General features: G+C 39.2%; 3 protein-coding genes across 7 annotated transcripts in view; all 3 read right to left on the bottom strand.

The window, feature by feature from the left end:
* The window catches only part of LOC109847510 (probable sugar phosphate/phosphate translocator At1g06470), a 7,551-nt gene extending 989 nt beyond the window's left edge, over positions 1-6,562 (bottom strand). For 2 of the 3 annotated variants that reach the window (XR_002248634.1, XM_020416758.1), the window contains exons 1-11: positions 6,064-6,562; positions 5,800-5,972; positions 5,502-5,587; positions 5,258-5,307; positions 4,536-4,603; positions 3,416-3,516; positions 3,239-3,251; positions 2,717-2,901; positions 2,508-2,594; positions 1,449-1,543; positions 1,053-1,209 (exon numbers count right to left, since the gene is read on the bottom strand). Coding sequence is in view for 2 of the 3 variants with exons in the window: in XM_020416758.1 (XP_020272347.1) it covers positions 1,092-1,209; positions 1,449-1,543; positions 2,508-2,594; positions 2,717-2,901; positions 3,239-3,251; positions 3,416-3,516; positions 4,536-4,603; positions 5,258-5,307; positions 5,502-5,587; positions 5,800-5,972; positions 6,064-6,413 (1,326 nt within the window). In the remaining variant the exon portion in view is untranslated. Of the gene's footprint in view, positions 1-1,052; positions 1,210-1,448; positions 1,544-2,507; positions 2,595-2,716; positions 2,902-3,238; positions 3,252-3,415; positions 3,517-4,535; positions 4,604-5,257; positions 5,308-5,501; positions 5,588-5,799; positions 5,973-6,052 lie in introns of all 3 variants that reach the window. The other variant, XM_020416836.1, reaches the window with a different exon arrangement.
* On the bottom strand, positions 7,615-10,132 carry LOC109847647 (U-box domain-containing protein 17-like). Its single transcript, XM_020416905.1, has 2 exons — positions 10,081-10,132; positions 7,615-10,017 (listed from the first exon to the last, which is right to left on the bottom strand). Exon 2 carries the CDS (start codon positions 9,955-9,957, stop codon positions 7,858-7,860), a length of 2,100 nt encoding a protein of 699 aa, XP_020272494.1. The 5' UTR covers positions 9,958-10,017; positions 10,081-10,132; the 3' UTR covers positions 7,615-7,857.
* Positions 13,731-20,398, bottom strand: LOC109847726 (protein STICHEL-like 4). Of its 3 annotated transcripts, XM_020417020.1 has the most exons (8): positions 20,088-20,398; positions 19,966-20,010; positions 17,827-19,908; positions 17,271-17,490; positions 16,553-17,080; positions 15,107-15,671; positions 14,448-14,511; positions 13,731-13,995 (listed from the first exon to the last, which is right to left on the bottom strand). In XM_020417020.1, exons 3-8 carry the CDS (start codon positions 19,735-19,737, stop codon positions 13,918-13,920), a joined length of 3,366 nt encoding a protein of 1,121 aa, XP_020272609.1. In that variant the 5' UTR covers positions 19,738-19,908; positions 19,966-20,010; positions 20,088-20,398; the 3' UTR covers positions 13,731-13,917. The 3 variants fall into 3 exon arrangements, with proteins under 3 accessions (XP_020272609.1, XP_020272654.1, XP_020272563.1); XM_020417065.1 differs by lacking the exon at positions 19,966-20,010 and having other exon boundaries at positions 17,827-19,861; XM_020416974.1 differs by lacking the exon at positions 19,966-20,010.

The following is a 22,125-nucleotide window of genomic DNA, read 5'->3' on the forward strand; positions in this document are numbered from 1 at the left end:
TGGAAAGTATGTAAATAAGTTAACCCATTCATAATGCACAGAAATAAAGATTTGATGTGAATTGATGATAAGAACATGAGGGAGTGCTGTAGTTGATTACCAAGGGAAAGGATGAGTTATTAGTTATCTTGGATTTTTCAAAGTGTGACGGGGCATTTCCATTGGTTTTTCCAAGTGTGATGGAATCTCCACCAATATTTCCAAGAGTGTGGACATCCACGTTGATATTTGCAAGCGTGAGGCATTTCCCTTGATTTTTCAAAGTGTGAATAACATTTCCTTTGATTTTTTGAAGTGTGGGGTCATGCCGATGCCGGGATATCTAAAAATGTGAAGCATGCATGGAGAACACCGAAAGAGGGGTTTCTTAAATATATAGTATAGACTACAAGTACACAGCTTCCATGGTCGACCATAAAATTGAACTTACTTTCAGGCATAACCTTTTGTTTGCCCAAAAAATCTACAAAAGTTCTGTCATGTCGTGTAAGTTTGATTCCCCTGTTCATTAGGCATTTCTTTTGTCTCTAGAATTTTGTTGATCCTCATCTCCCATACATTTCCAAACATCAACAACTATGTAGTCGGATCCTACATCTCTCCTAGCTTTCATTAAGACCCACAGCTACTACCTTGAATTGATTTACTCTGTCTCAGCTTGGGACAAGCAGTGAAAAAAAACAGAATGAAAGAAACAACCGCTGCAAAAGGATTCACTGTCCCACGATAATTGGATTCTAAAAGTGCAAAGTTGCAAAAATTCTCCCAGTGTGGCGGGAAAAAAACAGAATCACTCTGCTTAGCACGAATTTACAAGAACCAGTTTGCCAAAGAATAAGTAAAGTTGCATAGTAGTGGAATCGTGCTTAACACGTGCTTCTAAGCATCAGATGGATGGTAAGTACATTTGCACCAACCAACTTCATCCATAGACCAGATAGTCAAAATAAACCAGTTATTTTTATGAAATAGTACGAGCTCAGCCTTCATGAGTAACAATAATTGCAGAGTAACTTGAATGTTCATTTAGAATAAATGCAATGAGATCATACCTGTTAGCTTTAAAAAATGCCGCAGAGAATGGAGCCGGGTCAAGTATCGTTATCGGTAATATCCTCATCAAGGATAACATATTTGGCAGCTCCATTAAAAGTTGAGGCGTTTATTTCTCCATTCCCACTTGGATGACCTTTTTTTATTTTTTGATATCTGAGAAACATGGAAGATACACATTACACTGACGAGTCAAACCAAAAGTTAAAAGTCATGAGATATTGAGATTCCTAAACTAATATCCAAGCATCACCCAAACATCATAAAACTAATTCCGCCCAGAAGGTATTTGGCATAAAATATATAAACAGTATATTAGGTAGTAATCGTAGCAAATGTCAAGGTAAAAAAGAACAGAATATCCATAAAACACGAATAAAGATGTTTGGACTTACTTGTACCAGTTGAATAAACTAACCCCAACCATTATTGTGAAAAGCCCAATTCCTTTCAACCAGGTGAACTGGTCATGGAAGTAGAATACAGCGACCTGAAAAGCCCTTTCATTAGTTTCCATAAACCAGATAAGCTACAAATGATTTCTTAAATATGTGAAATGAATCTTAATCACTGGCCTATAGATATACAAAGAAATAAACAAGGACATGAAAGAAAAATAGTGAACATCAAATACAATATAACAGGTGGAAAAGACAAGGGATCTAGAACTTCTACATAATGAGCGGTCGTTGTTACAAGCATTGGCAAGTATACTGCTAAATACCATTCACAACAAAAGATCTTCTAGAGAAACGTTTCATGAAACACTTACTGGATGAACTAAATACGTGAAAAAAACAACCACTACATTTTATGAATTCATATTTTAAAATTTTTCACGCAAAGTACATTTCAAGAAAGATATTGAGATCTGAAATAAAATTTAATATTTTAAAATTTAAGCATTGCAAGGACTTATTATTTCAGGCTCTTTGCTAAGATACTGCTTTCTAACCAGAAAGCTTTCATGCTCCCTGACACATGTAGAACAATAGGACATCAATATTAAGATTCAGACTTAGTTCATCTCTAGCAAGAAAGCTGTTTTAATTTTCCTGCAGCCAGTATATTGATATTAATTGTTTGGATTTTACTTTTGAGTCCTTAAGTCCTCTAAACTCTCTTAACATTTAAACATTTTGTCTTGTTTTACTGATTGGAAAAGGGTTAGCTACTTTTCATTACATAGAAGAAATCTTTTCTTGTTGCTTCAGCAGTCCAAATTTAACTTCATAATGGAAGATAATAACTCAAACTCCAAGTCTTCGAATTTCACATCCCTAAAACCATGTAATAATATTCACACTTATTTCAAAAGACAAATAAACAGCAACTAGAAATGGGAGAAATTAGATGATATTGCAACAGGTCATTAGTTCATCCATGCAGGCAGAAAAGAAGCACAAACTGTTAGAAACCTCAAGCATCAATAGACCAGAAGAGGCAAATTATACCAAGATAGTGACAGCTTCCTTAACAATACCCGCAATTGTCACTGTTACTGCACTAGTTGCTGAAACAAGAATATATTCCGTCAAAACCTGCAAAATAAAGGAATTTTTTCACAAAAAAAGATACAAGTAGACAATAGCACTCTACAATGACTACGGAAACAACTGATAATAAATTATCTTACAAGAAAATTTCACTATACTACTCTTACCATAAAGAATGCCAATGCTCCTCCCAAAAGCATAAGTAGGAAACTTTGTATTATGTGGCTTGAATTATCGAAGTACTTGTTTTTGCTAAGATCATGCCAGGGATCCAGCATAAGTGAGCAAAGTGCAGTAGTCACTGCCATTACAGGAGTAACATAGCTCATCAGAGTGATGGGATTCTTCAAACCTGCATAAAATATACCAGATTAAAATGAAATATTCATTGGTTTTGAAGGGTTTTTTCCAAAAAACCGGTGTGAGACAGACTCTTATACAAGAGGCAAACTCTTATATTACAACTCTCAACTTATTCCAAATCTCATAGACCCTAATTCATAAGGAAGTAATCACGATTTGACCTCAAGTTCTCTATGTGGAAAGTGGAAACACATATTGCTTCCATTAAGTTATTGATGTGTATTAGCACACATGTAATAAGCTTTCTATTTCACAATCAATAAGTACATGAACATGGTGCATTTCTAATTGCAATGTATTTAAAAGAGCTCGGGAATATAACTCACCATAGACCTCTTTCTTGATGTTGCATCCGGACATCACATGCAAGGAAATGAAAAGATGATTTAGGAAAGAAAAGGCTAATAAAAAATTGCAATTGGTATACCTATATTTATGACCTAAAAATTTTAACCAATAGTCATGCTGATCAACGGTCCTACAGGCAGAATTTCATGACAAACCTGCAAAAGAATCTGAGTCATGCACCACCGGAATCCTGACATAACTGCAGCAAGCATGACGAAGAGGAATCCCCAGAATTCAAATTGAGTCTCCTTGGCAACTGACACATATTTCCATTAGTCAAGACATTCAAATATTACACATAAAATTGCAATGATTGCATTTCGTATAAAGCTCTATGCAGCCGGAGATCCACAAAAAAAAGACATTATTTACATCAATTCACCTTCTCTAAGTCAAAGTTGTAATGAGCTCAAATAAATCATTTCTGAGAACAGTATTGGTTCAACAACATATAGAATACGTATCTTTTCAATATTCAACAACTACAGATAAACATAACTCTCCTTTCTATAAGATTTCCCCCTAACCAACCCTTTGGACTTCTAAATATAGAATTAAAAAGTTAAAGAGAAGCATCCCAATATGAGCAAAAGACGGATGTTTTTAAGAAATTACACTGCAAAACAATCAAATGACCAAATAATTTCTCCCTTAAATGAAGCAATTCCTAGACCCTCTTATCTCCAAAGATAAAGTTCTCAATCAGTTGATCCAGCTTGTTTCTCATGCATGATAATAAAAGCCAACCTCTCAATCAGAGTTTAACTTATCCATTCAGCTATGATCATTGCATGCAACCAGATGCTTGACATATGTGCGCAATGTTCATAGACAAAGATATTTCTTTGACATATGTGCTCAATGTTCATAGACAAAGATATTTCAAAAGCAAGAATGTTCATTGAATGAAAAGTCTGTTATTTCTTTAACTCAAATTTAAATGAATAACGAGCTACCACACTTGGAAACAGCCTAAAAGCAAGCGTACTTGAAATGATAATAGAGCCTGAATTACACAAAGACTTGCATACATGAACACGCGTTGTGTGCATGCAAACGCAGATCTACTAAAGCTTAACACCATCTTGAGAAAGTAACTTTCTCCCCCTTTAAAAGGGGATGACTGGAGTTTCCCGCCTTCACCCTCAAAAGAATCATATACATTACGAGAATAGTTTCATTTGTAGATCTATTATGAGAATCATTTCAAGCTCTCCTCTCAAAATAAATTACCAAAATAATAACAACTAGGAATGCAATCAGTTCTGGAAGTACCTGTTAAAAGAATTCCAGAAGAGATGACTACTATGATACCTAGAAGCTTAAAGCTTGGACTCTCCAACCTGCGAAGGTGAAAAGAATAAGACTATAGAACATAGGTCAAACATAGCAAGTTACAAGTTGAATAAGATGACATGAGTGACTAAATCTGCTGAACATTGTATCTCAAGAAATAATCCAATAACAAGTAGACATACAGAAGACGAGGATGATAAATGTAAACAATAATGTAGGAAAATTATTAAATTTTCAATATTTGCCCCTTGAAGCTTTATATTTCCCTCAAATGATTGAAGTTGCTATTAAATTCTTCAATTCTTATAAGTTATCTCAAAATTAGTCCCTCAAAACATTGAAACTGCTATTAGGTCCCCAATTCCTATAAGTTATTTCAAATTAATCCCTAAAATCACTAGTAGTAGCAAGATAAAAGAATTGGAGTACCTAATAGTAATTTCAATAATTTGAGGGACTAATTCAAAGTATTAAATCTTTAAGGGACTAATATCGAGAAAAAAAAACTTAATTAAACTAAGATTTTGACAAATGAAAATCGTCCGAATATGTCAAATAATAAGCATGATGTAATAGTGCATTATGTCAATTACTCTAACATAGATAGTGATACTCAAAATCAAGAAGCTTCTTAAGAAACTTCATATTCATACGAGTATACGAGTTTTAAGTAAAAGAAATGCTAATTCATTTAAACTCACCTAAATGCGAAAGCAAACACCAGGAGAAATATCGGTGCTGCAGATTTGCACTGCAAAACAACATGGAACCAAAGATTATGAAGATGCACAACATATACCATTCATATATAACCCAAAAGAACGAACCATTGTCGCACAACATATACCATTCATATATAACCCAAAAGAACGAACCATTGTCGCAAATGTAACCGATATGAAAACAAGGGACTCATTGCTCAGGTTTACATCCAAAAGAACGAACCATTGTCGCAAATGTAACCGATATGAAAACAAGGGACTCATTGCTCAGGTTTACATCCAATGCAGTAGCCAACCCCGTAGGCACAACTGCACAGAATAGAACCCCACAGTAAGTCCTTATTTTTATACTTTTCCAATTCAAAGATCAAATATTTCTAAAAATAGACACGTAAGTCCTTATTTTTATACTTTTCCAATTCAAAGATCAAATATTTCTAAAAATAGACACCTCTAAAGAAGTAATCCCTCCATGTCATACTTTTCCAATTCAAAGATCAAATATTTCTAAAAATAGACACCTCTAAAGAAGTAATCCCTCCATGTCATCGTCCGGTCGCTTTTATCTTTAAACCGAGACTGGTAAAAAACAATGGCGTTGGATATCACAGCTTGCATCCCAAAATGAACTGTGTTCATCATCAAAGGAACCGGAAATTTTCCCAGATGGTCCCCTAACAATGTCTTATTATACCTAAAACCCAAAAGCAGCTATAAGTTTTAGGAAAAGGGACCAAAACATTCTAAAATTGGTAAAGAATGGGGATAGATTACCACAAACTTACAACGTCAACAGAGTACTGAAAAGGTACCAAACAAGTATAAAGAACAGAGTTTTGAGCACCATTACAGAAGAAATCGAGCTCAAATTATCGAGCTTCTCTCGATTATCGATTTCTAACGAGACGTAACCTTTTCCGTTACCGTTCATGGTCCCTTGACAGAGTCCGCTAGATCCCGTTCTCTCGGACTCCAATAGATCGATATCATCGGAATCTTCGTCGGTGGCGGCGGTGATGGGCTCGATCCCGTGGGGATCGTCGCCTCCCCACCGCGAGAGCGACGGTTCTTTGCGTAGCGCCGGCGGCGGGCTTTGGATCTGAATCTGAACCTCGTTTGATTCGCTTTCGCCCATGGATCGAAGGACGATAGTGAAAAAGATTGGATCTTTTTCGTGGACTGAGAAGTCAAGCGAGATTTCGTCGGTGAAAGAGATAAGAAAGAGAGGGGGGGTTGACAAGGAGGCAAATTTTTAGGAGGGTCTCAGAAAATGAAATTGGGATTCAGGGTGTTTTTCTAAAACTATTTTATTTATTTATAGCTCCACAAAATCTGAGTCCGACTTTGATCAGGAAAATAAAATTGATGGGATAATAGTTTAGTTTTGGACATTTGAATAGTAATTTAGTCAGGAGACGATGTAGTAGCCATCAATTTTGGAGTTGACTTTTAGATTTTTCTTTTTCTTTTTTGGGTTACTAATAGGATAGAGATTTTCTCTATATGTCGGCAATACAGTGTTGAAAATTTATTTCTTCTCTCTTGTTACAATGTTTTTTTACATCTACTTCTCTATACTTAAAAGATAATCCAAAAGATTATTGTTCATGTTATGGCAAAATGTTGCCGTAAATAATGTAGTATGAACAGTAAAGCACATATGTTCATTAATACTTGAAGTTGTTGTTCATACTAGTATTTACTGTACCATAAACTAATAAAGCAAATCAAATGTATTAAAACTTGGATCTTTCTTTAAGTATAGAGTAGTAGATATGATATCTAAATCAAATGTATTAAAACATGGATCATTCTTTAAGTATAGAGGAGTAGAAATGATTTCTAATTTTAATAAGCATACAATAATTAAATCAAATGTATTAAAACTTAAATTGATGTATCAAAAAATTTATCAGGAATATCACAGAAGAATTTAGATCAGTATATTTTGCTTGCTGGTTGAAAGTAACAGTTGAGTATAATAATGTAAATGTTTTGCTAATATCTACACACAATTATGTGTATGTTGCTTGTACTTGAATCATTCCCTGTTACAATCTTATGAACCCTCAATTATGCATGCAGCTAATATACCTTTGCTTGTTTAGAAAAAGTCATCTCCATACAAAAGATTCAACAAGCCACCCCCCTTATTATTATTATTATTATTATTATTATTATTATTATTATTATTATTGAGAAAGAACAATCTCAAGTCATCGGTCACGTAAACAAAAATCTCACCTAAAGAAGAATAACCTTGCTTTTCCACAAGCATGCTTATATTGAAGGCAACGGGAGTTGTACCTAACAACTCAAGCCATGGACACAAAAGGTTCACGCACCAAATTTATACAAAATGAGCTAGCAGGTTGATTTGACAATATGATACGCAATATATCTTGATTTATTTATTTCAAAAGAATGAAAGAATGTGAGCATATACTCTCTTACACTGTACTGAACCAAACAAATACCACAGCTAAGTACGACGATACGGGGAAAAAAAATGAACGAATGTGTGTGTATACTCTCCTTCCTAATTTGCACTGAACCGAACAGACCGCTGCAACTGCCAACTACAGCACAGATACCGCAACAGACACCGATACATCCCCACCGGCGAAGCTCGAGTTCTGCCTCATTGCGTGCTCACCACCCGTCGACACTGCCATCTCCGATCTCTGACACATCTTAACCAGAGACGCCGCCTTCCTCCTCGCCCTCTTCGTCCCCGTCAGCAACAACGTCTGGATCAACCTCCTGACTGCTGGCGTTTTCGCAATTTTCCGTGTCAGCCCCCCTCCGTTTTTGCATATCTCGTGCAAGGTTGCGACGGCGTTCTCCTTGGACTTAGGGCTCCCCCTCTTCATTAACGTCACCAGGCTTTTAACGGCCACGTCGTCTCTACCAACGATCTCTGCTACGGTTCTTTGTCTCACGAGCAACGCCAAAGCCCCCGACGCTTCCTCGCTGATTTCCTCCGTCGCCAACGCCTGCACCAAGGACCAAATAGCCCCTGACTCCATCAGATCGACGCAGCATTCCGGATCCGTTGATAGGTTGAAAAGTGCGGCCACAGCATCCTTCTTCCCTCTCACGCTTCCGTTTCTCAATAGCTCCGATAACGCCTCGACCGCATTAGGCTCGTCTACGATCCTTCTCTTGAGGTTATGAGCTGATGATAAACTAAACAGAGTAGCTGCCGCGTTCTCTCGCGCTTCCATTGTCGACGCGTTTCTCAAAACACCGATAACTGATCTCAAACACCCTTCTTCTTCCATGATTATAGTCTTGTTCTTATCAAGTATCGAGAGGTTGAGCATCGCGGTAACTGAATTCTCCTGAATTTTAGGGTTTGACGAGGATAAGAGCTTCTGAAGGAGCGGGATGGCTCCTTGCTCGCCGATGCAAGCACGGTTAACATCACCGTTCTTAGCAAGAAGTCTCAATTCTTTAACGATAGTGGTTATCTCATCTTCGGACCCGTTAACCAGCTTTCCAACCAGGATCCCCGATGTCGCTCTGTTCGCTTCGATCGCTGCCCTGCTGGAAGAAGCAGCGGCTACGTTCTCATCTAAAGCATCAGAGCCTACCGCAGGTTCATAATGGATTCTTTGAGCGGCGCACCATTGAGAAATTAGGGTCCTTAGAGCTTTGTTTGGTATCAATTGGGTATGTGCAAGGATTTGGCCAGAACTGGGGCAAGTGTTGTGCCCTTCTTCAATCCATTGAGAGATCGATGAGCGGTCGTAAGTCTGACCCGTCGAAATGATCACCGGGTCTTGCATCAGATCTAACGAGATCGGGCAGCAGAAATCCTTCGGAATTGTAACCGAAACGTCTCCAATCTTCTTAGGAGGAGCTCTGCTCTTCAATCCTCTGCTTTCTTCGGCCAAATCAAAGAGCAAGAACCTACAATACCGAGTGAGGGCGATGACTCCGCCGAGAACTGAAGGACCAACGGCGGCGTCTTCGTCGTTGTTAAAGATCTGCTCCTCGAGGAAATCGATCTCCGATCTACAGGTTTGAGCATCTTTAATCCCTAACCGATTGATAAGCGCAAATTCGAGATTTCCGCGAGCAGGCGTTCTCCCTCCTCCGAATTCGTCGAGAAAAGAGACGACTTGTAGCCGGAGCAACTCGTCCTCGGGATCTACATACAACTTCGACAGCCTCGCTTGTCGCTGGAGCAACTGGACCTGTTCCCTGAGATCAGAGCCGAGGCCGAGCCCTCCGATCGGCAGAACATCGAGAATCGTGGCGACATCCTGATTCAAATCGTGAAAATTGGCGGAAATTTGGGGGTTTTGAAGCAAAACCAAGAGCCTGCTGCCCTCCGAGCAGTAATCCAAGAGGTGCCTCGACCTGTAGATCAAGATGTAGAGCTCTTTCAAGCAGACCTTGGCGGACGAGGGGAGACCGGCCGGCGACCGCGAATCCACCAAGAACTCAAACAGGGAGAGGAGGACCCTCACCCTGAGCACGAGAGAGCGGGCGTTCTTCCTCTGCAAAGGGAAGGAGGTGACGGGACTCGAGTGGGAGGTGACGAGATCGCGGGAGAACGAGGCTAGGGTTTGGACCAGGGCGAGGTCGCTGAGGTCGGAGGGAGCGAAGAAGGCTCCGGCGCTGAAGGACCTCCTGGGGCGGACGCCGGAGAACGTGGCGGCGTTCTCCATGGATTTCTCCGTCGTGGTCGAAGAATTTAGGGTCAAGGGTTTGGTTTTTTTTTTTTTTTTTTACGTGGCGGCGTTCTCCATGGATTTCTCCGTCGTGGTCGAAGAATTTAGGGTCAAGGGTTTCTTCCTTCCTTCGCGCTTTTGTTTTTTGGGCCAAGGTCGAAGGAAGAGAAGACGGGAATTTGAAAGCGTGGCCGGGTTCGGGCCTGCTTTTTAAAGCGGCGGTTTCCGCGTTTTTCCACGGATGACGTCACCTTCTCTTAAGTCTGTAGGGGTGTTTTAGCCATTTACTATTCTGTTCGGGGGGAGAGGCGTGCGTTGACGCCCGGTAGCCGACACGTGGAAAATAGGACGACGGGGGGGCTCCAGGAGAACACGCAAGCTTTCTCGAATCGGCAGATTCGTTCCGAGGGGAGCCACCCGCGTTTTTGTATGCCCGAGAAGAAACAGGAGGGAAATGTCGGAGCACTGTGTTTTGTATTTTTTTTTTTTTTTTTTTTTTTTTTGGAAAAGACTGTGTTTTGTATTTTACTTCTCGTAGGGAGACTGTATTTTTCGTTCTACTTCTTGACTAGCACGGTAGCACCATTATAAATGTATCGTACGAATGAAATACTGTACGAATGAAATACTGTACTTTCATAATTGTTGATGTATAGAATCACACGGTCAAACGAAAAGAGTTAATTGAGTTGACGAAAGCCCTCTAACTCTCCGAATGTTTGGTCATTGGGTAAATTGTATTTCCCTGCACAAGTAACAAATCGTAAGAGGGCGGGGTGTGATTCCCAGATTATTCCTCCGACGATTAAGTCAGCGGGTGGCTTGTGCGGAGAAGTAAAATGAACTGCATTAGTTCTTAAGTTCAGAGAATGGAGAGAAAACCTTACCCTGTAATGAAAACTAGTATATCCTTTTATAGTAGTGGAAGGATGGTAGGATGGTAACTTTGGTCGAGCATGGATTGGCGGCCAAATCAGCTTCAACTTTACAGTTGTCGGCCGACGAGTGGAGAAGATGTCACTTCGGTGTTTAATGTGAAGTGACAGTGGGTGTGCGGTGCTGATGTGGTCCGATGTGTCATAAATACTATTGGAGACAGAGAAATGATGGCGCCATAATGCATTTAATGACATTTATGACGAAGGGATTGGCTATCAGTATACAAGAGGGGCTCGAGGGTCGAGGCGTTTCTTCACCTTTTTTACTCGTCTGATGATCGAGAAATACCGCCTTTCGAGTCGCCCTCGCAAATTATCGGCCGATTAGTCGGCCGAGTGGAGTGGTTAAGTAATCGACTCAACCGGGAGGCGACATGTAATGCCTTTCGGAGTGTCGGCATGTGACGCCTTTTGAGTCGTCCTCGCAAGATGTCGGCGTATCGAGTCAATCGAGCTGAGCCTCTAGTTGTTTTGAGATGCTGACTTGATTATGCATAATGTGAGACATTTGTTTGTCATTGATTAGAGATTATTTTTCATCACTAAAATGGCTATAACAATAATGCTCATTGATAGATACTTTAAAAAAACTCAATCTTGAAATATCTACTAGCACATATTGCAGGTGCCATACAAAAATAGTAAAATACTTTTACAATTATCTTATACAAGCGAGTTCAAATCCTACCCTCATGTCATGATTTAGAATGTTCTAGAAATAAGAAATGAAAAAAAAAGTAGTGAAAAATCTACTTGTGAAGTTACTATTTCACCCTCTAAATTATGATAGGAATGAGGGAAATGTCCTCACTTTATCCAACTTTCTTCACCCTCACTAATTTTTTTTTTATATATTAACTAGCATATCCGGATGAGCATTGCATGCGCAAAAATATGAAATCGTTATCCACTTAATTTTCTACCATACATATTAGTAAATGGACGGTAACTTGAGTTATGCAACTTTATTATAGAGGTACTAAACTACTATCTAGTAATTTTAAATGAAAAATATTATTAACAATTTTTTGTTGAGGAGAGCTTATTTGAGAATAACGTAATTGGAGTAAATGAATTAGAACTTAAAAATATAGAAACATGAAGAATACTTTACTCTTTAATTATGTGAGTTCTAATCTTCTTCTTATACCATAATTTAGAATGTTCTAGAAACATAAATAAATAAATAAATAAAAAAGAAAAGAGCGCTTCCTCGCTCCGGCACTCAATATTTACCAACATACCCCTCAAATTTCTATTGTAATATAAGTAGTATAGACATAGATTTTGTTAAGCTGCTGTGGCGCGGTGCGTAGGATTCAAAACTGAAGACAGAGAATTACCGTGCATTGTTTTCTTGACCCGCGGCCGGCGACGTGACTTCCAAGCAAGAAAACACGTACCGGTCGTCGTATTTCTGCAGGAAGCATTCCGTGAGAATTTTTCCAACCTCTATGATACAATACACATGATGATCCAAGAATCCAAGGCTTGGGATTAATTGTACATTTTAGTTGTTGACTCGCAGTCGGCAGTGAAGTTTCCGAGCAGGACGGTTGTGAACGCATGACGTAAAGATGTCTTCACACAATTCTTCAAATATTCTTGCAAATAATAGATTTGCATTAAAAAATTTTGAGGGGAGAGCCGTGAAGGAGCTGCATTCCTCCGACTGAATTTATTAATGTCGTTGGGCGCCGTATGTTCTTGTCCGTAGTAAACATTCTAAAGCCTGTGGCTGGCCGGCAGGTTGTTGACCTGGTTCCGATAAATCCCTATATTTTCATCACGTGATCCACCACGCTATATAAAAAGGCTAGTTCCCAAACTAATCTGATAACCTCTTTTTAAAAAGAGCATTCTGATAGAATCCTTACTCGTTTATAACCCAAACCTTACACGGGAATATGGCCGAACCGTCGGTCGAAGATAATGCGGTTTGGTCGGTTCCGACCAAACTCTTCTCGTTCTCTTGTAGGCTGCAAATCTGGGAGCAGCGGCGTGAACCTGGGTTTGAAACTAATAATTCAAACATAAGTTGATCAAGCAAAGCTTAGGAGTGCCAGGATTCAGTTTTTTCTGTCATTTGCAACCTCAGGTCCCATTTTCTCCGGGGAAAGACAGAAAGGGTACCCAAACAGACTACTCGTAGGAATTTTTTGAAATTTACAGACCAAAGTTTGTCCAAGGGCTACACCTCAAGCTAGACCCAATACTTTTTCTGAACATAAACGTACCTGACCACAAAAGTAGTGACAGTACATAAAACTGCATTGCCCTCCAGAAAGGCAACGATGTATTCCACGGTTTAAACCAAATTATATGGGGAAGAGACTATATATAATGTAGAGGACGTCATGATCATGTCGACGACATTATCTTCTTGTAATACCAGAATAAAATTACCAAATTAATCGATTGAGACATGGAAGGAGGAAATAAGAAACGTCCAAATTCTGTGAACTTTTCCACCGCAATTACCCTAAGATAACACCGTAACGACGCCTACAGTCCGCGGATGAGAAGAGGTGGCATGAGACTAGCTCACGCTTGGAAATACTCAGATGAACTACTCCTAAGATATAATTATTGACTGCAGGATATTACTTAAATATCTTTAGACGAGAACATCCAGTTTGACATAACAGAAGAAAAGTTGAACGCTAGAATGGGCCTCCTTGTTAGGACTTCCAGAAAACAATTACATCGGCAGGAATAATCAATATCATGAGGCAGTCATGCAGGAAAACTTGCACACCAGATGGACCTCCTTGTTTAAAATTCTAGAAAACAATAACATCATGAGGCAGTCACGCAACCTCTAACATACAATTAAAAAGGAAAAGAATCCACGATCCTTTTTATTATTTCACTTTCTTGAATGTTGTACAAATTTTCTCAAAGGTGACTAAATTGACAGGAAAAGGGAAGAACTAAGTGAAACTACAGGATAAACAAGAAACAGATGTACATCATGAGACAGCATAATGCGAATGTAACATAGTGTTACCTTGAAGATCTAGCTCAAACATCTTCCACAAGTGACCATTTTCAGTAGATATCGTGGTTTCTGTGTCCTAATTCTAAGATGTGGAAGCTGCAAGGAAACAAACTCTTTAGTTAATTAATGTTCACATACATACAAGCGAAAATTGTATCATCGGAAATCAATGAAACTTGTTGGGAACATGCTATTAAGGTGGGAAGATGCTACACGAGGGTCCACTATTGAATTTCATATAGCGAGCTACGAGATTGCGGCACGTGTCTAGTAAAGTTCGATAGTTAGTACCCACCAGCTCTAAGACTTGTGTTTTTTGTACTAGGGGAACACGTGGCGATCTGATAGTTCCCTAAATTATAGGACCCTCGATAGGAACTTTTTTCAGCTATTAAGGTCAATTTGCAGTATGCAAGGATAGAAAATTGAGCTATAATGGCAAACAAGCCGAATGCGAAAGGAAGCTTTTTACTCTTGCAATGATTTGCACCAGGATCTTATGCAGAACAAAAGCAAGCACCGATGATAAACGCAGGCAAAGGATGTACCTTCCTACGACGCATCCTGGGAACTCGCCAACAGATCAGGCTTCTTGACCTAGGCTCTAATCTCCTGTTAAAGCAAGATAAAATATGAATGCACATTCATTGCTGATTCTACACAGATTTAGTTATAATAATCAGATATATACTTACGCTACAAAAAAATATGTGCATAAATTTGAGTAAGATGAAAGAAGAAGAACATAACATGCCAAGAAAAATATATATGGGTAAATTTCACAAAACATCCGTGAACTTTAAGTGGCTTTGTAGAAACCTCCCTGAACTTCATAACTCATGGAAAACCTCCTAGGACTTTTAAAATTACAGTAACCCCCTGAGCTATTGAAAATTCTCATAAATGATATTAGCAGGTAGAGTTAAAATCTAAACCCATTTTTTCAGTTTTTACCTATCATGGTCTGGTCTGTAAAGGTTAATATAATATAGAAGCTATATTATAGCATAACATTGTCCAAATATTGTACCATGGGAACACATGACAACTTAAAGTCATTGTTTACTTAAGTGAGACAAGTCCAAGAGGAGTTTCTATGATCTATAAAGTTCCAAGGAGGTTTCTGCAAAATACCGCAACGCTTAGGGCTTTTCTTTGGAAATTGACCTTATTAAAAGGGCTGAAAGCCATATCCACTAGTACTTACAGGTTATCTTGTTCAAGCTTCTCAGCTATTGACATTGCCTTCCGCTTAGACCACCCACCCGCTTGTGCACAACCTTCAGCCTGTTGAATGACATGTGCAAGAGACACTTTCCCTCTCACCAAACTTTGTCTCCGTCGTTGCTCTTCACTCTCTCTGCTATGTGATAGAGCAAAGCTCCCTTGGTGTTGCAATGATGATGCTTCCTTGAATTCACCAATGCCATTGATTAGTCCTTTTTCTCCACCATCTCGAGGAGAAGCTGCTATTTCAGTAATTTCACCATGTGTATTAGTATGGATCCGTCCACCATGACTCGAACCAATTCCTTGGTCATTATCTTTGGTGAGCCCTCTCATAAGATTCTCTGATCCCAAGTAATGTGGTCTTTGATTCGGTACAATCATATCAACTGGAAGATGGCCCATATCTTTCTTGGATTCACATCTGATTTCAAGTATAACTTCGGAATGAAGAGTAGATTCAAAAGCTTGTAATATCTGTCCCCTAAACTTTTCTGCCTTGGCTTTATTTGCAGGTGAATTAAAGATCAATCGTGCGGTAGGAGCTTCAAGGGGAACAGAACAACAGAATCAGTGGCTAAACTATTTAATCACAGTAGTCTGAACAAAAGATGAACTGAAAAATGAACTACTTCAAGCATCCTTAGCATGGAAACAAGTTTGATACAATCAACAATAAGCAGGTTGAAAGTGTCACTTTACGGATGGATCAGTTAGTTGCAGGAAAGAATTTGAAAAAAGTAACAAATAAATCACGTAAAAAATAAGTGGTATGCACTAGACAGTAACCAACAAATAATCAAGTTTAAGGATCAAGGTTTGAGATGAGAAAAGAACAAGCAACAACATTTAACATTTGTAAGAAGTAATCAGAAACAAAAATGATGAAATTCCATCCTTGAAAAAATCATGATCAATAAGAACTCAGAATGACCTCAAAAAATCCCAATTATGAAGCCAACAGGTAATTCAAAATAAATGAAGCATCACGAGTCACGACCACTTCTTTACTAAATCACTCATTCCCATGATGAAATCACTCGTTCCTATGATTAAAATAACACAACGCTAACACGTATGAAGTTAAAAAGCTAATGCAGCAAGATTTTTCCCTCCGTAACAAATCATCCATACAGGAGGAGAGAAGAAAATCTCACAGATATAAAAGTTACAAAGAATTTGCATACAACATCAAATTTCATTTGAGCTGCTGTTTTAACTTTATGCATCATGCTTCAGCATTCTTTTATCATTTCTTTCCTCTGAAAGGATAATTCAAGTTCTTCATATCATATCCCACAATTTTCATATGTTATCCCTAAGTTCAACAATTTAATGTATAACTATATCCTTTGTTCAATGCAGTAGGAAATTAATGATCAAATCCTAATGAAAAAGAATAGAGGCAACAAAAATAAGATCTTACCTTTACCAAAGCTGACTGAACCCAGCCTTGACTCCTGAAACAAAAACTGCTTCAGTACATCTGACTGAATATTCTCAAGCACCATTCGCCATATCCTTTCATTACCCTTATGGTTTCTAGCAGACTTACATCCTCCATTTTGATTAGCAGTTTCAATGGATTGCAGAGGACTTTCAGAACCATGCTCAACATTTCTCCTACCATGATGGATGTAGCTAGTCACTACTCCATTGGTGCCTCTGCTGCAATTATTCCCTAACTTGCTTCCTCTTAATTCACTAGAAAGCATGCCCTCATGCTCATTGGCAAAATTCAAATCTTTTTCACCGATATTATTTACGAGCAACGGGCTATGACTTAAACTAGTATGTGCAGAAGAAGTCGGCAGCATATAATGTTGATCAGGAGCAAGTTGAAGCAGTGCAGCTGTGAGCCAAGTTAATTTGTCATTTGACAGCCTCAACTGTTTTTCAGCTTCAGATAGTGTTTTTAAAGCCTGGCGCAGTTTCTCCATGTCCTCCCTGGATACTGAAATCAGCAAAACCAAACAGAAAGTTACATGGTTGCACAAGTTCTAGCTAGCTTTTAGCAGGGCAATAATGATGTCTGAATGAGGCTATAAAAGGCAGAAAAATACAGAGTGTTTGTTGTCTAGATCCAAATATTCTAGGTACCACATCTCTGCGTGCTACAGATTAAAGATAGTTTCAGCACTCACAAGTCAATCGACGAAAAAACTTCCTGCGAAGTTTTTCACGAGTGAATACATAGCTGCCAGCAAGGATATCAGTAATTATTGTAGCAAGTTGTGACATTAATGCTAATGGCTCAACTCCAGTTTCCATAATCTCCCTTAAACTCTTCACAGTATTCACAGTATCCGCAGATAATGCCAAATCAAGTAAATCCACCAGTTTCTCATCCGAAACCAAGCCAACCTGTACGAGTAGATAAACAATATTGAAAACTTTACATAAAAATCTGAACAATAATATCTAGAAGTTAAGATATCCCCGAGAAGACTTTATATGTATTGAATAACATGTCAAAAGTTTCTTAACTAGGCCAATCTAATTTCATGTTCCTTCCATTTTGTTGTCACATCAAAGTTACAAGAGTTTTAACCTAACATGTGCATGAGCAATGTGCACATTACTCTGTAAGATCATGAGAAATAACTGACTATATTATGAAATGATAATCATTGGTGTCTATAAAAAACTAAAATGTACTAGGTAAAAAAATGAAACCAAGAAAAATGATAAACAACTCACAAGTTCCTGTACCAACGGAAGAGAAATTCTTTGCCCAAGCAAACTAAGTTGATCTAGGGTCATTTCAGCATCTCTTAATGATCCATCTGATAGCGATGCAATCAGTTTCAGTGCATCCTTGTCAATCGCTAGGCCGTCACTGGTTGCAATCCATTGCAACATGCATATTATATCTGAATCTTTGATTTTTGGGAAAAAGAATTTCTGGCACCTGGATATGATTATATGAGGCAAATGATCAAGACTCGAACTGATAAGGATAAAAATGACATGCCTAGGAGCTCGATCAATGACCTTTGAGAGGGCGCTCCAGGAATCAGGGGGCAAGGTCTCACAATCATCGATAATAAACACTCTGTAACGTGACGACAATGGAGATAACAATGCCTTGTCAAGGACATCCTCCATAATATTTTCATAGTCAAATGCACTTGCTGCTCCCACTTCCATCACATTTCGACTCTTGCCTAGATTGTGAGAGATGCAAGAACTACATACATCACAAGGTTTCGGGTGGTCCATTGATTGGCAATTCAGAGCTTTAGCAAAAACACGAGCACATGAGGTCTTGCCTGTACCATGCGGCCCATAAAAGACATAAATAAGCCCAACCTTCCTTCTCAATACTGCATTTGAAAGAGCTTGGACAACCAAGTTCTGTCCCACAAGATCTTTGAAGGTTCTCGGCATGTACTTTTGAGTAAGACTGCGGTGCCTACCAAGGGTCCCTCCCCTAGATTTGTGATGGCTACCTGACCTAGCTTCAGATTCAAGATCAGTATCAAGTTCATCCCTTGAGCTATTATTGGCATAAATTCCAAGTTCCCCTGAATAGTCCTGCACCAAAAAATGATCCCCAGTGCTTTCCTGAGATCCTGGAGGCTCAACTAGCAAAGGTAATGCCTCCGAATCAGAATCAGTAGATGAAGTCAAGGGATCAGACGCAACAGGCATTGTAGAAGCATCCTTTTGGCTCTGGGGACATGAACCCTCAGCTTTCCGCAGCCTTGGATCAGACAGACCACATGATAAACTCCTTCCTGCCTTATCGAGAAATGTTTTACCTCTATGATGAATTCTAGACCAGTTCCATGGAATCCCACATCCATTTCCAGGAGCTCGACTGACGTCCATCTCTGTATCCTCTAATTGTCCATCCCCCATATAAAGTTTACCAGTACCTTGAACAGAATCTTGAGCTAATGACTTTGAATCGACAGAAGCACGAGGTTTCCTCACACCTCTAAACCTGCGCCTTTTCATCCGTTTCAAGCCCGTGCAGTACACATGACCACTCAATTCCGGCTCCTCTTCTATATCCTCTTCCATCTTATCCTTCCTATGTCCACGATGGCCTAAATTTCTCCTACTCTCTGTATCTGTCTGGATCGGAGCTTCATCCAACTGCTCCGAGAGTGTCTTACTATGAACTTTTTTGCCTTTACTTTTGCTGGGTTTTCTCCCATCCTCTTCCTCCTTACTAACCTCATCATTGACATAACTCGTTTCTTCAGCAGCCACCTTTGAAGTGGCAAAACTGGGTGCCCGTGGTGAGCTCACGGACAGCCGTCCAGCCTTACTCTCCCTTCGTCTATCAACACCTATAGATCTCCTCCCACTATGCGTCAAACCATCTCTAGCAGCACTTATGCCTAAGGTACTAGAAACTGAAGGAGAAATCCAAGAGGGAGGAGGGCTAGCAGAAGGGTCTCTAAGCGACCTCGAACGCTGGAGCATGATAAGATCCCTCATAAGGGACCTTTCGGAGAGCATCGGGCTGTGACGGTGCATGTGGTTCTTCAAATGAATGCAGTTAGTCAAGTGAACATGGTCCCTGAGATGGTCACTGAGTGGGAATCCAACAGAAGCAGCATCATCTTTACTGAAGTTGCGGTGAATGACCCGGGTCATTATCAGGACAACCTAAGGCTAACGTCACAGCGTTCAGAATGTAAGCATTCAACACGAGAAAAGCGGAATAAGAGGATTCATCCGTGCAAAATTCCATCTTTTTGCAAGCATTTCATCCATTCCCCTAAAAAACCATCCCCTTTTCATGTAAGAAGCGACTAAATTACACACCTGAGTACAAACACAAAGCCTAAAATCAACGAAGCTAAAAGAGATTGAAGCAGAGACACTTCAGTTGAACTCGAATTGAGATCTCGAGTCTTCTTCAATCTCCTATTACAAAATTAGATTATAAAAAAAAGTGCTCCATTTTCAACGCAACCAACGAGATTAAAACAGAGGAAACTCACTTGAATCTGGAATCGAGGACAAAACCTAGAGCTAACCCTAAGCCCCCCGATCGAACAATCAGCAATCACTCTCTCTCTCTCTCTCTCTCTCTCTCTCTCTCTCTCTCTCTCTATCCCCAGAACTAAATAGATCTCAAGAGTCCCCTTCAATCTCTCTCTCAAACTTTCCCACCTTTTTTTTGAAAAATCCCGTGAAAAAAAAGAAAAGAAATAAAAAAAATCACAAGAAGAAGCTGGCTAGGGTTTGCTTTTGGAGGAGGGAGAGAGGCGAGGGCGGGGGGGCCAAAGCCCGTGCTCGGTGTCGACAAAGGCGGTGCTTTTGCGTCGAGAGATAGAGGGGGGTACGAGACGATGGTGATCTTACGCGGACGTCATTTTCGGTGCACCCACATAGGTAACCTCTCAGCAACAGCGGGACCCACGTGGTTTGTCCTCTTATGCGGGGCTTGAGATTGGACTCGGGTTATCTGGTCGTCGCTTTTCGTACAAACGGTCTTGGGAGCAGCCTTCGTTAATAATTATAAAAAGCTTATGTTTGGATCTCATTAGGATTAGATTAGATTATTAGGCCCTTTAATTGCATAAGCGAGCTATCTGTGTTTGGTAATACTTTAATGAATTTTTCTTTTATCTTTGGAATTCAGGTCCTCTCCAATCGGAGAGAATCTATTCCCCCTAATTATTGATGATCATTCCTAATTCGAAGGACATAGGATTTTACTGTCGTGGGCTCGTGACAGTGATTTTCAAGACATAGTTTGATTGAGAGGATTTATAATCGTTTTTTTTTATAAGTTTATCTATCTTTTATTTTAAAGAAAAATGTCTCACGGAACCGAAAATGAGACAAATAGAGGGTGACAGATGAGGTGCCCACATCTGATTGCATAATTAGCTGGTCATGACCAGCTCATTATGCAATTAAGGGGGGACACCTCACCTATCACTCCCTATCTGTCATTTTTCAAGATTGAGTGGGGTGAGTTTTTTTTTTAATTAAAGCAGAATTGGCATTCAATTCCTAAGAGCCGTGTTCAGAACGAAAAAAAGCAGTAAGGAAACAAAATCATATGAATAATATAAAACTATAGAACTCGAGTATTTTAAGGTTTAAAAGCGTCTAGCACTAAACAAGTCGCTTCAATAGACTCTAAAGATGAATACGAGGTAAACAATATTCTATTTCTCTCTTGCCACACAAAAAATAATACATAGTGACGTGATATGTAATGCATATTTATTCCAAATAACGTCTCGTTGTAGATATCCAGGCTTCTGATTGAGGAGAATTATAGAACTATAGGGTCGGTTTGGCAAACTACACAAAACTGGGTCATGACCAGTCCTGACCCAGTTTTGTGCTACACTGGTTTTCATTTAGACCAGCACTCCCTGGTCCAAAAGAAAACCAGTTTAATGGCACTATTAACCTATAAAAACAAGGTCAGATTTGACCCCATTGTTTGCCAAATAAAAAATCATTCAAAACTGGGTCAAGTTTGAACATGGCCCAGTTTTGAGAGATTGTCAAACACACCCGTAAAGTTTGAGCATGATACTTAGAGTAGATATTTACAAGTACATATCTAAGATGAATAAATCCGTGAAAGAGGGATTCCATGAAATGAGGTTTTAATAGTACGCTGCCCCTAGTCTAGCTAAAAGAAAACAAATGGGACCCAAGCATAAATAATGAATGTTGGGAATTTTGTCCAAACTGTTAGCAGCCAAATTGAAACTGATGACTAGACTTGACGGGTAGAGGTGAGATCGGGTCGGGTACGGTTCCGTTGCGACCCACTCAAAAGTAACAAATGAGCGCATGATTAGGTTTTGATGCATATGGATTTGACGTGTGCTGTCCCTTACCTAGATTGATTGCTGATTGGGAAGCAGAACCGTATGGGTTGTTTTGGCATCTTTTACAAAAAAAAATTTCAACTTTAAAATAAGGGCGAAATAGCACTTATATTTCATATTGTTTCGTCTACTTCTCACTTGTATTTGGCTTTGATAGCAAAAAAATACCTTAAAATTT

The sequence above is a fragment of the Asparagus officinalis genome, chromosome 1 (assembly GCF_001876935.1).
Source record: "Asparagus officinalis chromosome 1, Aspof.V1, whole genome shotgun sequence".
Taxonomy (NCBI): domain Eukaryota; kingdom Viridiplantae; phylum Streptophyta; class Magnoliopsida; order Asparagales; family Asparagaceae; genus Asparagus; species Asparagus officinalis.